Source organism: Acartia tonsa, chromosome 8, assembly GCF_053477335.1.
Source record: "Acartia tonsa isolate MP-2025a chromosome 8, ASM5347733v1, whole genome shotgun sequence".
Lineage (NCBI taxonomy): Eukaryota > Metazoa > Arthropoda > Copepoda > Calanoida > Acartiidae > Acartia > Acartia tonsa.
In genome coordinates, this window is record NC_137267.1 from 42,527,001 (window position 1) to 42,544,252 (window position 17,252).

The 17,252-nt window shown below is 32.3% G+C and overlaps 1 protein-coding gene across 1 annotated transcript in view; it reads left to right on the forward strand.

The window, feature by feature from the left end:
• The window catches only part of LOC145327001 (uncharacterized), a 36,721-nt gene extending 25,827 nt beyond the window's left edge, over positions 1-10,894 (forward strand). The window contains exons 8-15 of the mRNA XM_080170475.1: positions 1-19; positions 5,619-5,753; positions 6,823-6,858; positions 7,220-7,324; positions 7,678-7,803; positions 8,301-8,419; positions 9,920-9,962; positions 10,619-10,894. The exon at positions 1-19 is cut by the window's left edge and continues 17 nt beyond it. Of these exons, the coding sequence (XP_080026601.1) occupies positions 1-19; positions 5,619-5,753; positions 6,823-6,858; positions 7,220-7,324; positions 7,678-7,803; positions 8,301-8,419; positions 9,920-9,962; positions 10,619-10,735 (700 nt within the window). The 3' untranslated portion in view covers positions 10,736-10,894. The remainder of the gene's footprint in view (positions 20-5,618; positions 5,754-6,822; positions 6,859-7,219; positions 7,325-7,677; positions 7,804-8,300; positions 8,420-9,919; positions 9,963-10,618) is intronic.
• The last annotated feature ends 6,358 nt before the right edge of the window (positions 10,895-17,252 follow it).

The window sequence follows — 17,252 nt, forward strand, 5'->3', positions numbered from 1 at the left end:
GAAATTAGGTGGAAAACAGGTAGGTCTTCATTTAGCTTGTAACACAGCTACTCTATATTCAAATCTTGTTCGTTTGATGATATGGTTTGGTTATGATGGTAGTTTACAGTGGACTTTATTTCACAAAGGCAGAATTTTGCATACGTAAAGTTGGTATAAAGGAAGTCCCATTGTTCAATCCTACTATACTTGAATAAGTAGTTACTATCAGGGAGGGAAAGACATTGAGATGTTTATTACACTAGTCTCCAAAGTATCATTATGTTTTCTTATTCATTATTGGTTTTACAACTTTGGGGACTTGCTGGGTCATTAATTTGAGTGTCCAGACATTTCAACCTACAACATATAATTATACAGAAGGAGTAAATTGTGTATCCGCATTGGGGATGTACAGCAATTTATCGGCCATTGTCTTATCCTTTATTAGATTTGATTTATTACCATAGATGGTCAATCTGACACAATTGGCTGTCTAACTTAAAAAGGAACTTTGTTCATATGATACGAAATGTTTGGACTATATATTTATTAGTGATGGCAATCGGTCGAATTTTTGGGCCGGATTCGGATTCCGGATTCTTAAAAGAATCCGTCAAAAAAGTGGCGGTTTCCTTGCGGATTCCGGATTCGGATTCCGGATTGTAGCAGTATTTTAAAAGGCTTTTAAATTTTTTTTTTTAAATTAATTGCTACATATGTCCTAAAAATTAATGTTCTTGGTGTTCTCTATAATACACTTCCGAGAATCGAATTAGATTTTAAAAGATTTTATATATAATGATGATAATCTTTGCCTTCATAAAGCGAGAGTTGAAAGAAAAAACTCAAGATGCTAATTTTAGCATACCAATTATGAATCCGGAATTCGCTATTAAAAACGTATTCCGGATTCGGATTCCAAAATTGGCCCAAAAATTGGGCGGATTCCGGATCCGGATTGCCAACCCTAATATTTATAGCTGACCTTTATGTTTGGATGAAATTAAAAATATCTCCCATCTCATATCAAAGTGTGTACACTTTCTAAACAATAATACGGTCGGATTGTTCTAGTTTCTATATTGTGTTCCTATTGGTACACAAATAAGTGCTTGATCATCTAGACTTTCTATATTTATTCTTAGAAGATTTTGATTTAATTAAATAAATCCTCCATTTTTTTTTAAATAACGCTGAGATAAATCCAACTTAAACCTTTTTTATTCGAGCCTTATATGAAGCAGGGCTCGGTAGCCGCGCGTCAGAAGCGACTATGCCTCAAATTTAAACTCTTTTGGATGCTTTGAAAAATTTTTTTTTGTAAAGTGGGATTGCCATATTTGAGTCAGGTTTAGATTTTCAGCTGATTTTTGAAATTGTTAAAAGATGAATTCCCTGCCAAGCCCTGATATAAAGAAAAGTAATTTACACAAATCTTTTTTTATTCTTTTTTTTTACACAAAAAAAATAGAAAAATGGATGGAAAAATATTTTACGACTATTTTTGCAATACTCTCCATACCAAATTTATTTGATCAGAAACAGATTGGAAAAATTCAATTTTCAACGTCTGTGACAAGTTTTAAAAATATTTTTTCATGTTTTTTATATATTCGAGGGACAGAATATATAACTCAAAAATTCGAGGTACAGAATCATAAAAAAAATGAAACTATTTTAACTTTTATTCTAATTAAAACCAAAGGTTCCCTTAAGATAATATTTTAATTATTTTTAAAAAAACACTTTTTACCTGAAACATTACATTTTGTCTGAAATGATATGATTTTACTGGCACAAAATAAAACAAATCTTTTAGATATTATCAGGAATCTTAAGAGATAAGACATTTTGAGATACATTGATTTTCATCTCCAAAACTTCCCCTTATATAAATTCAAATTATATTTTGTTCAGTATAGAACAAACAAATCAAACTTCAATATAAGGTCCCATATTTTTTTTAGCCAAAGAATACAATAACGTGGCCATAAAACTTTGATTACCAGTATAATTTCAGTTCAATGTCCCCTACCCCCTCGTATTATATAGTAGGAAAATAATATTAATGTTTGCAACCTGAGGTGGATTCTTTAAAAAAATTTGCCCTACTAATCGCTTAGTAGGGCAAAACTGTTTTCGTGGAGAATCCTCCAAAATCACAAAAAAATTAAATAAATAATAAATTAAATGTAAATAACCCTTCTATGATTTTGTTAATTTTTTGTATATTTTTAATGTGATTTTGGTGGATTTTTCACAAAAACTATTTTGCCCCACTAAGCGATTAGTGGAGCAAATTATTTTTAAGAATCCACCTCTGATCTAAAAGTAATACTATTGTTTCCTCTCAATTTGACCCCTAAGCCTCTTTTCCCACAAACTAAGAGATGCTATCCTTTTGTATGTACTTTGTTATTCGTTGCTTTTATTAAAATTTTCTTTTTCATTGATGGAGTACCTAATAAAAACGCTTATTTACAGCTAATCAGCTAAAGAAAATGTTATATTCAGTTTCCAATTTTAGGAATACTTTTTTGATGCAAAATAGAAAAAAGAATATTTGATTAATTAAAAAGATACTCCCATACTTTTTAAAGAAATATTTTTTCTCTTGTTTTTATACTTATTTCTTTTTGTTTTAGAGGGCAGAGTTTATACCCTGCCGCAAATGAAATATGGGGGGTGGCGTAAAAGGTGGGTGATTACCCCCTCCCATGACTTTTAAAAATATATTAGATTTTACCCTTCCTCATAAAATTGTATACCCAAGTTGGAGGTGTTGTCTAAAGTGTACTAGGCCTAATTGGCTATTTAATTGTAGGTTAGACTTTACCAAAGCCTTTGACCGATGCAATTTTTTTATTCTTTTACGGGAGAGATAACATACTGACGTTTACATGAGTTAACTCTCTAAAAAGCTACCAAAGAAAATTTTGCACAGTTGGATTATTGGAAAGAAATCCACAATCTTTTATAGACCTATCCCTTGTGCCTTAGTTTTTCCACAGCACAAATTGGAGAATAAAAAAAGTGTTCCAAAAATCTCAATTAAATTTTGTCTAAGATGTAATATTTTTGGTATTAAATTGGAAGCTAATATAATCAGCATTTTATCGGCCTAGGCTGGTTATACCAAAAATTCTTGAAAGATGTAAGGTATTTTTAAAATCTACTAAAAGATTTTTTACATTATTGCATGGACATCCAATATAATATTCAGGCTTACTCTGTTTAAATGGTTGGCAAATGCAATTGTTTTTCTATCTCCTCCAACTGGGCAGTGGAATATATTTTTATTTTCTTTCTTTTTATTAACAAAACGCAGTGAGAGAGGAGACAATGGTCTGTTTATTACACTAGTCCATAAAGTTTTATAATAATGTTTTTTTATTCGTTAGCTTAACAACTTTGGGGACATTAATTGAAAATTTGATTGGTTAGTTCAATAAGTTGAGTGCTCAAACGTTTCAACCTTTAATTGTAATCTACAAAAGGGCTAATTTTGTGTATCATCATTGGAGATGCACATCAATTTATCGGCCATTGTCTTATCCCTTCAGATCCCTGATTTTAAGAGCAGATAAAACTGGGGAACCACCCAACTATTTGACTTTGCTGCTGCGGCACAAATAAATATACAATACTTGCTTTTGCAAAATATATTGAGCGTAGCAATATTTTATGTCATTTCTATTGGTACGTGTGTGTTAGTCTTACCTAAGAACCAAAAGAACTTAATTATGCATTAACAAAGTAACAGGAAGCAATGATTTTAAAATGTGAGATGTTTTAATTTTGCCTACCTAAAAAGGTTTTTAAATTTATTCTGTGGTCTTTTAAATTCCTATAAATCTTAATCGGCTGTATTTAATAGATAACAGGTAGCCTCACCCACTAATTCCCACAAATTTAACTCAATTGTATGCAACCAAAAAAATTGATTGGCTCTTTAAAAACAGGTTTAGACATCCAGCTGAATTTTAAAGTTATAACAGAACAATTTCACTGAGGTTAACACGCGGCTTACGCGAGGCTGCCGAGCCCTGCTTTAAATGTCCTGAGCTTACTAAGATATATGAACTCATTACACACATAAATACATTGAGCTTATTTGATATTGCAGAATTATTGCTGTTTTATAAAGTTCTTAATTTTTGGATTAAATTATTTGTAAAAAAAAATTCCCTTAGCTAGAAAATTGATATAATAAATCAACCTTTCATCCAATAATAAAATGTATAAAAATAGCTTTATATTTTCTCAGGAATGGAGGGGACATTGGGACATAGTCCCCAAAGTTTTATAATAGCGATTTTTTATTCGTTAACTTAACAACTTTGGGGACTTTTATTGAATTTTAATTGGTTGGTTTATTAAGTTAAGTGCCAAAAATTTAAACCACTAATTGTAAATGTAATCTATAGAAAGGATAGTTTTGAGTGTCATCATTGGGGATATACATCAATATATCGGCTATTGTCTTATCCCTTTCGATCCCTGATATTTTATGCCTTTCCTGAAGGAAAAACCTTTTTTGAATAAAGTTTGGTATGCATGCATGTTTGTGTGTATGTGTGAGTGGGTGTGTGTGTGTGTGAGTGTGCGTTTGTGTGCATCGATGTAGGAATATTAGGGTGTCTTAAGGGATAAGACAATGGACTGTAAATTGTATACAATCCCAAGGAGGGTAAACAAAATTACCCTCCTTGATATTCCCTGTATCTGACAGTCAAGTTAAGACAACATGCTGTAATTACATTAAACATGAAATCCGTAAACTGTCATAAAGCATAACATGTTGGAAAAAAAAACAATGAAATGTTTGTTCCATTCCAGTCAATTCTTAAAGCTACCTCAGACATATTTTTACACAAATGACTAATTATTCGTCCGTTGTCCTCTCCTTATAACCCTGAAGTTTTTGCATAAGCTTTGAAATACTTATGCAAAGAGGATCTTAATTTAACTTATGTAAACTTTCATTAACAAAATCCTCTCTCTAGCTTTTAAAGTTAACAATGAATAAAATTTGGTGCTTTCACTTAAAGCGCAGAGTACCCCCCCTCCCCCTCCCCACACCTTTTATCATTTTCATGGATAAAAATAAGGGGATTAAAGTTATTAGTTTAGGTACTGGGAAGCCCCGAGGGGTTAAGGCACCGCAAGTAAAGGCCCCAAGGATTAGGACCCACTTCAAGGATTTTTTGATTTATTTCAAAATTAAGGAGTTTGGGGGGGGGGTGGTTCAGAACTCGACAGTTACGTTTTGGAAAACTCCTAAAAAGTTTTTTATGAACAAAGGTTGAACTAAATAGGATTTCATAAGAGGAAAAGAACGTTTCAAAAAAGACTCAGTTTTATGAAATTATAATCAGGGAGGGAGGGGACCAGGGGCTATTTATTACACTAGTCCCCAAAGTTCTATATAACAATTTCTTATATGTTGGATTGCTAACTTTTAGAACTTTAGTGAATTTTGATTGTTTGGTTATTTTAGTTCAGTGTTCAAACGTTTCATTTTTATCTACAGAAGGGGTAATTTTGTGTATCTTCATTGGGGATGTATATCAATTTGTTTGTCGTTGGCTTATCTCTTTAGATCCCTGAATTATCATACCTGTTTTTAATTTCAGATATCTGAACAGCTGATGCAAGAGTTGATGAACGGCAAGTACAGCTTCCCAGATGATAACTTCTTGCTCTGGAGGAAAAAGAACAAATCCAAGTTTACCGTCAGCAGCAGGCTAGAGATTATCAGAGAGATGAAGGTACTTAGATAGATAGATAGATAGACAGACAGACTGATGGAAATATGGCCATTTACGTAATATTGATAGACAGCCAGATAGACAGACAGACAGATAGACAGACAGACAGACAGACAGACAGACAGAGTGACAGACAGAGTAACAGACAGAGTGACAGACAAGCAGACAGACATAAGATTGGACAATTGTCCATGAAATTTGCAATATTGACAGACAGATCCATGTTCACCGTCAGTAGCAGGCTAGAGATTATCAGAGAGATAGATAGACAGACAGATAGACAAACAAATTTACAGACAGGTAGACAAACAGACAGATAGATAGACAGATAGATAGACAGATAGACAGACAGATAGACAGACAGATAGACAGACTGACAGACAGACGGCCCTTTAGGTAATATTGACAGACAGACAGACAAAAGATTGGACAATTGCCCATAAAATTGGCAATATTGACAGACAAATCCAAGTTCACTGTCAGCAGCAGGCTAGAGATTATCAGAGAGATGAAGGTACTGAGATAGATAGATAGATAGACAGACAGATAGACAGACAAATCCAAGTTCACTGTCAGCAGCAGGCTAGAGATTATCAGAGTGATGAAGGTACTTGGATAGACATATAGATAGACAGATAGACATATGGATGGACAAAAGGCAATGAAAGCGACAATATTGACAGACAAATCCTAGTTCACGGTCAGTAGCAGACTAGAGATTATCTGAGAGATGATGTTACTGAGATAGATAAATAGATGGACAGACAGACAGACAAATACATAGAAAGACAGATAGACAAACAGATTTACAGACTGATATACAAGTAAAAGATCGCCATAAACAGCAGATCAAAGCTACTCAAAGTTCATAGTACATACAAAAAGACAGGTTACCGGAAAAGTTTGTTCTTATTTACATACAAAACAGACAGACAGATAACAAACCAACTAGATAAAATTACTAATAAAACAGCTGTTTTTATTTCATTTTATATTATACTTGCGAGGTTTCGTGATTTTTTGTCCAAAATTAAATATATTTTTATTTATTATGTTTATTTTATTATAGGAACAATACTGTGAAATCAGCACCAACTACGAGAAGGTAGATTTTTAAAAAAAATTTAATATGAAGAAAAATGATTGCTTAAACAATAGGTTTTTTGACACAAGTTTTAGATTATCTGCGCACTTTTAACAAGGAATAAAGAATTTTTGTTTATTATATTAATGGATATAGGATATACGTGGATATAATGACAGGAGAAAATTTGTTGTCATTCTAGCTTAAAAATATGGACCTCATTTATTGGTCAGTTAGTTCATACATTAGGGTGGAAGGGGATAGGTTAAAGGGATTGGATGGGGAGCATCCTTATTTTAGCCAGCTGATAGTATTATTTATTTAGAATACATGAAAATTTGGTGCATCATCTAAGTCATAATATATCGATTATTGTATTTAGAGTTTAAATAACGACCTCTACCCTGAGACAAGTATAAGATTACCAGATGGAAATATGATTGTTATGGGCAAGGAAACATTCACGGCTCCAGAAATTTTGTTTCAGGTAGTCATTTTTTTACATTTTTATGAGGTCAAAATTTTTTGTTCGTTAAGATTACACAACAATCAAATAAAAGATTGCGTCATGTGGACTATATAATCTATCTATATATTATAGCCAAGCTTAGCTAACAAGAAGTCATGTGGAGTATATGAATTAATCTATCTATATATTATAGCCAAGCCTAGCTAACAAGAAGTCATGTGGACTATATGAATTAATCTATCTATATATTATAGCCAAGCCTAGCTAACAAGAAGTCATGTGGTCTATGTGTATTAATCTATCTATATATTATAGCCAAGCCTAGCTAACAAGGAGTCATGTGGACTATATAATCTATCTATATATTATAGCCAAGCCTAGCTAACAAGAAGTCATGTGGTCTGCATGAATTGATCTACTACTCCTTGATGAAATGTGATGAAAAGCTGAGACCAGAACTGCTGGCTAATATCACCTTGTCTGGAGGCAACACCAAGGTAGGTCTTCATAGGATCATAATATTATTTCCAGTATGGCTTCGAACCTGATTTTTATCCGCTGGATTAGAACCGGATATCGGCCATACTAAAAATCTTGCATAGTATCGTATTTCACACAATTTTGCACGAATAATAAAATAAAAATTACTGGTTTAAACTATATTTTTTTATTTCATTATCAGGGGAAAGCTCCCTATAATACAATGCGATAAATAATGAGTTCTTTATAAGATATTTCTATAAATCTTTGATCGGAAAGGTTGATTAGGATTGGAAAATAAGCAAGAGATTAGAAATAAAATACATTTTTTTCGCGTATTTTTCGTAAGTGCACTTATTAAGTTAAACTGTTGTTAATTATGACCAAATTTATATATGTATATGAAATGGTTATAATTAAGAACGGTTTGAATCAATAACATCATTTGACTAAACAGTAACACGCAACTTGATGGAAAATACGAAAATAATATGACCCTCTTTATTATTTCCAGTTCCCTGGAATAGAGAAGAGATTATATCAAGAGTTGGTGAAGCTACTCCCTGAGAATACCCCCGTCAGGATCAGGGCCCTGCCCAACAGGGAGCTCCTAGGATGGTTTGGTGGTGCCAGGTAAACAGTTTTTCGGTGATTTCCTGCATAATGTCTAACGATCACTTCAACCTCTCCCCTTATTCTTAAAATAAAGTTAAAGGACATCTGGATGTCTGTCACTGTGTGCTAGAATTGAATCAAGACAAAAGTAAGTGCCGAGCCCTGGGACCTATGTATGGTAAATAGACATAAAACCATGATGATTCCAGGTAAAACCAAAATATTTCAGCGGGGGCTTTTTGAGAAAATTAGATTTGAAAATTTCAAGTTCAATTTTCAACCCCTAGGAGTTGCCGCATAACCATGACAAGAAAAGCAAATATTATTTATTTTAAATTTTGAACAACTTTGCTTTTATGAAGTCCTTCTTAAAACCTCTCTATATATGATTTATTTTAGGCTGAATTTTCGTGACCTTTGCAAAGCAAGTGATAAAAATGGCCATTTATTAACTCCCTTCAGGAGTGGTTTTATGAAGAACTTTATAAAAGCAAAGTTGTTCAAAATTTAAAATAAATAATATTTGCTTTTCTTGTCATGATTATGCGGCAACTCCTAGGGGGTGAAAATTGAACTTGAAATTTTCAAATCTAATTTTCTCAAAAAGCCCCCGCTGAAATATTTTGTTTTTACCTGGAATCATTATGGTTTTATGTCTATTTTCACCATACATAGGTCCCAGAGCTCGGCACTTACTTTTGTCTTGATTCAATTCTAGCACAGAGTGCTGTAAGACTGTGTGTACCGAAGGTTCTTGCTGAACCGATATGGTTCTCCTTTACTTACAAAAATTGGATATTCAAATTCAATCGATCCCTCCCTCCCTTCTTTAAGAGATGCCTCTAGGGCGTATCCGCTAGTTTTACATAATTTTTCATTTTAATATCCGCGGGAAGCTGTCTATAATACGATGCGATATATAACTATTCTTTTATTTAGTTAGAAAATAAAAATTTGCAAAGAATTCTTAATATTTAACAATAAAAGAATGAGATTAGCTGAATTTAACACTAAATGTTAAGCATATGAACCATAAAATTTCAATATTAAATTGTAATAGGAAATTTAGAATATAAATTTAAATATGTCTGTGTGACTTAATATTTTAAATTTAAATTTGTTTCATTTATTTTGCTCTAGAAATTCAAATGAATAGTATTTTCAATTCATTTTATACATTATTTTTAGAGGTGAAACAAGGACGTCAAATTTTTTTTTTTTAGGGGAGACAAAATTTAAATATGAGAGTAAATTAAAACTGTCAAACTTAAGAGCTGTAACTCTGTTTTTAGTTGAGGTTCTTTGACTTACATGGCAAAGAGGGGCTATTGTCTGTTTTACAACCTATTAAACGTATAAAGTGGATTTTTTCTAAAATTTTCGAATGTGTTACGTATACCCCCTTTCAAAAACCCGTGTGACGTTACATCCGGAGTTAAGGAATGAAAACATGAACAATGTATAGAGTTGCTGCGCTACCCAAACTTTATCGATTTAATCGTTCTTGTTAATTTTCAGGTTGAGTAATTTGAGTTCCTTCCAGCGTTTCTGGATTACTAAGGTAAGTTTTGACAAATAGAACCGGTTCTAATCCAGCGGATATTAATCGGTTTAGAAGTCATACTGAAAATATATTTATTTCTAGTAACTATGCAACTCGATGCCTCTCTAGGGGCTGTTCAAATAAGAGGCTTAGTCGGCCCTCTACAGTTAATTTTAGTTTGACACTACGTCGCTGGCAGTATAAGATCTCTATTCACCCGCCTGGCGAAACAATTAAGATAGATCCAAGTAATCAGAATTTTAATTTCATGACGGTTTTTTTAATTCTAGAAATATGGTATAAGAAAATCTAATTTAAAACAGCATATCTTGATTCTAGATAACTCAATAATTTCTGCAAATAAGTTTCAGGGTTCGAAAGGGACAAGACAATGTCCGTTAAATTGATATACTTCCCCAATGATGATACACAAAATTAACCACTTTTATAGATTACAATTAGTGGTTGCAACATTTGAACACTTAACTTACCAACCAACTTACCAATCAAAATTTAATAAAAGTCCCCAAAGTTGTTAAGACAACAAAAAAGAAAACGTTATTATAAAATTTTGGGGACTAGTGTAATAAACAATCCAATCCTCCCTCCCTGCGACTTACTTCATCTTTTAACAATAATTAATTAAAAATAATTCACAATAATCTTTTTTCTAGGCTGATTACCGTGAACACGGCGCTGACATATTCACCATGGATACAATCAAACTGTTCGACAGCAAGAATGGCAACGCGGCATCTCTCGCTTCCGTTGACAATATTGCCGCCAAATAATTGCGCGGCAAATAAAAAAAGACGACATTTACAAAATGGCGCCGTAAATTTTTGGTATTTTTTTCTTTTTTTTTCTCCTTCACTTTGATATATAAATAACCGAGCCAAAATTTGTAGAATAAATGGCTTTTAGTCCAATAAAGCGCAATTTATATAAAAGATATTCACAAAATTCATAAGTCATAATAGATTAATTTTCATTTATTTTAACATAATATTTATAAAAGAATCTAGTTTATTTTATCATAGTCATAAAGATTTTGTTAAAAAAAAACATAACATAAATAGATCATTTTAGATACTTTAGATTTTAGATTCAAAGAGCTTCACAAACAGAAATTTAGTTTTTATTTTGAATATGCAATCCAAAGATTAAAAAATACACTAATAATTTAAATATTATTGCATCAAAAATAATTCTATTTCCACCTTATATAATCATATATTGGAAGAGTAATAAAGGTAAAATCATAATTTGCTTAAGGAATTTTTTCTGATATAAAAAAATACGGTAATACCTATGTAACTATAACATGTATAAAAGATATTGATAATAATAAAATGTTTCATAAATGTTATGTAGACTCAAAAATGTCCAATGTGTTTTTTTGGATAAAAAAGAAACAAAATCCTTGTGAAAAACATCTAACAAAGTTTTTTTTGTATCTTTTTTTTCAAAAAAAAAGTATGATTCTAAATTTGAAACTATTTATTGTCTGCTTTTTATATTATTTTTATGAAATGAAATTTTCGTTTAAATTCTGTGAAAATTGCAACCGTGCCTTTGTAGTTCAGATGCTGATTCTTAGTCAAGGAGTGGATAACCCCCCATGGGCCTCCCTCCCCCCGCCCCCCTAACTTTCAGAAGATTTTAGCAGCTGTAGAAATGTTCAGGCTTTAATGACTTAGTTTTAGTACCTTGCAGGGCTTTTATTAGGGAGGGGAGGGGGGATTAAGGGGATTTTTAGAGGAGTGACCTATTTTATTTTTTTATAATTTTGAATGGGGTAACGTTGCAGGGGTTTAAACAGGGGCGTCCAAGCTTTTTTTGGGGGTGGCAAATTTTTTTTACCCCCCCCAAAATTTTTACCCCGGGGGTAAAATTTGCTTGGGGGGGGGTAATTACCCCCCCTGAAATCTGTTGGCAGGGGTAAATTTAGTTTACCCCCCCCTAAATTTACCCCCGGGGTAAAATTTTTGGGGGGGGTAATTAATATTCTATTAAATATATAGAATTAAAAATGCGCGCGAAGCGCGCAAAAATTTTTTTTATTAGAGATTTTTTATTTTGGGGGGGGGTATTTACCCCCCCAAAATTGTTTGGGGGGGGTAAATACCCCCTCCAAAATGGTTGGGGGTGCCTACGGCACCCCCAGGGTAGGGGTAAATTTTAAATGGGGGGGGGGTAAAATGAAAAAAATTTTGGGGGTGCCTACGGCATCCCCAAAATCGTTTGGGGGGGGTAATCGCGCCATTACCCCCACCCCACTTGGACGCCTATGGGTTTAAAGTTAGCATCATTTTACCCCCACCCTTACACGTGTAAGGTTCTATGCAAAAATTAAATCTAAAAGTTGAGGGGTCAATTTGAATTGAAACCGGATTGGAAATAGGTTATTTTTACCACCTTACCGGGTTAATTCCACTTTTTGATTGGGAATTAGTTTAGATTTCAAGGTTATTTATAGAAGGTAGGAAAATAAAACTATTTGCGCAAAATTATAATTTTGGCGTATTTTTGTCATTATTTGCTTATTTTCCTTAAATAAATCTTGTATTAAAATTATTGAGAATCTTATTTGCTTGCTTAGTTTTATTTTTTTCCTAACTATTTTTATTATCAATAATAGGTTTTTAAAAGAATATAAAAAATCTCTAGGTTGTATATTTCATCTAAAACTATTTATAGGATCTATTTAAGAAATCGTAAATTAATTATATTTTTTGTAATAGTTGAATTTAGTACATTTATCTGATATTTTAAATAATTATTTTGGGGATTTAGTGCAGTTCACGGTAAAATGTTCCAGGTAACGATTATCTCCACAAATCCACAAACTTTAATGACTGCTAATGGTCAACCGGGGGAACGTAATAGGCTCGCTGACAATGTGTTGGCATGCCATGAACATTCAGCCGTTTGGCAGCTGGCAGTCTTCATATATTTTTTGAGATAATCGTTACCAAGAACATTTAACCATTAACTGCACAAGATCCAGATTTGTTGTAATAGATACTTGCCAGGAACTAATCATTGCCATTTAGTTTTGAATCTAATATTATTTCTTTCTTTGGTATATTTTTCCTTTTCTGTATGGGAAGCATAGATAACGCCAGTGGAGCCCCCCCCCCCCCCCTGTAGATTATTTACATCTGACCAGAGAGGGAGGGGACATTTGGCTGATTTCTCTAGTCCCCAAAGTTTTATAATACGTTTTGGGACCTGCATTGAATTTTGATTGGTTGGTTCATGAAGTTAAGTGGCCAAACGTTTCAACCAATAATTTTTTACAACTAAAGGGGTAATTTTGTGTATCATTATTGGGTATGAACATCATTTATCTGCTATTGTCTTATCCCTTTAGATACCTTTTCAATAACATCTATGAGAGCTCCCCCCCCCCGTTAACCATGCAATGTAAAATGCAAAAATGTTTGCAGTTGGAATTTGCACAAGTTTTGACCAACCAATTAAAATAAGGACCCGAAGAGAAGGTTTTTAAACTTTGGGCACCAGTGTAATTTACAGTCCAATATCCCCTCCCTGCGATTTTTTTGCTTAACCTACAGAATTTTGGATTTTGAAAAAAATTCTCTTTTTTTGCTTGAAAAAATTAACAAAACTAATTTCGCTCAATTGAATACTTTTCTATTACCAATAACCTACCGAATATTTAATTACATTTATTTCATAATATTAGCATATAATTTCATTTTTTAAAAGCTCATTTGTTGTATATTATTTTTATGTGAGAACAAAATTTTAATTATAAATTATGTATTTTTGATCACTGTAAATCGTTTGATATAGAAAATTTGACAAACTCCAAATTTTTTCATTTTATTATTTTAAGACTTTAAGATTCTATTTTTAATTACTTAATTTGCACTTTAAATATAAAGACTTTGAAAGATGCTATAAACTCTTTTTAAAGCATTTTGAAATATTTTTTTTGAGTGGAAAACTGTTTAATTTGCACAGAGATTCTATGTGTTTTATTTGTGATGCTACCAAGTCTAATCGTTGTGTGCTTTCTAAATATTTGTTCAACATATAAATATCCTTTCCAGTATGGCTTCGAAACCGAATGGTATCCACTGGATTAGAGCCGGTTCTCAAGCATACTGAAAAATCATGTATAGCATCGTATTATAGAAACTTTCCACGAATATTAAATACAAATCATAAAATTAATACCAGTCTTGTTAACTTGGGACTTTGGACCCTCGGGGCTAAAAAATGGTTTAAATCTTTTTTTGTTTTAATATCCGCGGAAAAGCTGTCTTTAATACGATACGATAATGAATATTATTAGGACACTTAAAATAAAAATTATCTTTATGAACTACCTACTCAAAAATAATAGTCTTATTTTTAAATAAAACTTAATTTTAAAATAATCGTCTATAATAAAAATTTAGTTTTTGTTCTGAATTAATTTGCAATGTTGTACACTTTAATGTATACTGTATAGGTATATCATTTCATATTTTAATTATAATCAAACAAAATAAGTTCTAGATTTTAAAGATAAATTGGTTTAACATTCTGATGTCTTTAAAGAAAAAATTTAAATAGGGCAGTTCACGGTAAAATATTTCTGGCAACGATTATCTCCAAAAATCTATGAACTTTAAAGGGTGCTAACGGCCAAACGGTGAAACGTATAGATTATGCTCGCACAAAATTTTAACCGATAATAAAATGGCTACAAATAATCCTGAATAGTCATTACTCAATAATGCACAGTTATCTCGCAGTGCACAAAAATGCGCGAAAAGGAATTATTTTACGCATTTTTCTTCAGTGAAGCTTTCTCTGTGTATCATTGGATCCTCACTATTCCAGATTATTTGTAGGCCTTCCTATGCCGCTTAACACGGTGTGCGGGAATGCCATGTACATTCATCCGCTTGACAGCAGACTCTAAAATTCATAGATTCTTGGAAGATAATCGTTACCACGATCATTTTACCGTTAACTGCACTAGATCCGAAAAACCTATTTTTTTGTGTTGATTATAATTAAAATGAATTGTGAAACAAAACTGAGTCTAATATAAAAGTGTAATAATGTATGTATGATAATATTATTTACCATTCTATAAGTTGTAACAATTTCAAATATATTTATGAGTAATAAAGATTGTGTGATTTTAATAGCGAAGCTTCCCGGCAAAGCAATTTATCAATTTGTAAAGGAAGGGAGAGAATATTGGAAAATGAATACTGTAAATTATTGGCTTAAACATTAATTGGTAGTACATCTTAACCAATAATTTAAAATTTTAATCTTGTACTTCATATAAATGGATACAGAATATACGTGGATATAATGATAGGGGGAAAAATTGTCGTCAATTTAGGTGGCTAACATGGAACTCATTTATTGGTCAGTTCGTTCACCTAGTAGGAGGTAAGGGGAGTGGGCTATTGTCTTTTTAGCCTGCTGCGAGTTTCAGATTATTAGAGAACATGAATATCTGGTGTAACATCCAAGTAATAATATATCCATTATAATATAATTGGGAATTGTACAACAATGTGACGTCTATTGTCCTATATACGATGGTGTGCACAGGGTGTAATTTTAAGAACCCCAATAAACCCAAACCAAGTGGGATGTGAGCTTTATGGAGGTGTAATGCATACCACCTATATATATATATGCATTATTAAAAGTTAAATTTTACAATCTGCGGAAACCAATAATATCATATGCACAATGCAAAACTTACTTTTAAAGTGAAAACTAAATACCCACATATTTGTAATATCTTACGCTCAAATAAATTTTTCATGTGTGTCTGTTTGAAGCTTAAGATCTCGGTAACCACAGACCGATGAAGCTTAGGACATAAAAAAACTATTATTCCTTTGGTTATGTATCTATCTTTTTTTTTTTTAAACATCAAGGGCTTCTATTCAGCCAATTAATTCCATTTGAAAATGCCGAAGATTAAATATTTTGTTAGAGTAAAGTTGGAGTAAAACTTGTTTTTTTTGGTGTAACTGAAAGGGATTGGAGTTGAAGGGTAATTTACACTTAGAATTGTTTGTCAGAATCACATTCCCTTTTCCCAGATAATATATGAAGTGTCTGGGTTTAATCTCACCCCCTATTGGCGCGATTCCACTAGTTAAATTTTTCTAGTAATACGATTGGCTTATTTTGCTATTAAAGCCAATAAAATAAGCTTAAATAATTACCATATAAGGAAATATTCTATTCAAGCCTTTTTATTGGTTGAAGAGATATAGTTTCTTTTTCTTATTGGGCTTCTTGGACTTATGAATCATTGGTTCAGGGGCGAGAGACCAGGATTCTAACAAACAATTCCTTCCTAAAACTATGTTGTACCCGAGTATAAGTATTAATATCGTTCTAGATGCCTCCTTAATCTTATTAGGTACCTCTAGGGACGTCAGTAACTAACAGCTCTTTCCCTCAATTCAATTCAATGTGTAGAATTCTGCTTTTGGTGTCAAGTATAAACAATACTTTTACACGGTTTACTACACTTCAATTAGTTGAGTTTTTGGAAAAACCAGTGATTCATTTTAGTTTTTTATACCTCCTTTTTTTCTCCATGGACCCTACTTTTCCTTTCCCCTTTGCTCACTCTCTCTCTCTATTTCTCGCTCTCCAACACACACACCTCCAGACGCTTTTTCCCCATCGCTCTAGGCAGCTTCAATATATGCTGCCCCCCCCCCCCCTCCCTCTCTATTGCATTAAACATGCAGACAGGCCTATATATGCCGTAAGTGTTTACACAAACCTACATACAAAACTATATATTCAAAGACATTATTTTAGAAAAATTACTAACATCATTAAAAAAAGGAATAAAACACATCTGAACAAATTATCATGCTATAAAAATCATAATTAATGAGAGAGTACTAAAAGTTTCAGGATTGTGTACATGTCTAGTATATAAATACTTAGTTTAGTTCAAAAAATATATTTCCAAATCAAATATAGTTCTTTTAGAATTTATGAATAATTGAAGGCTTCTAGAGGATTAGTCTATTATTTAGTAGATGAGAAGAGCAAAAGAATTCCTTAAAATATGGAAGAGCCCAATTTCGAGATATTTTGTCTCGAACAAAATAAATCTTTCTGGATAAATTGCCGATACAGTGGTTTCTTCATAAGCTATATTGTCATTGTATACATTTTATCCTATTATTTAAGTAGTTAGGTTGCTTGTCTGAATCTTGAGATTAATTTTTTTCTTTTAGGAATGTTTTACATGGTATTATATGCTATTTTCTTCTTTCCCTCAACATC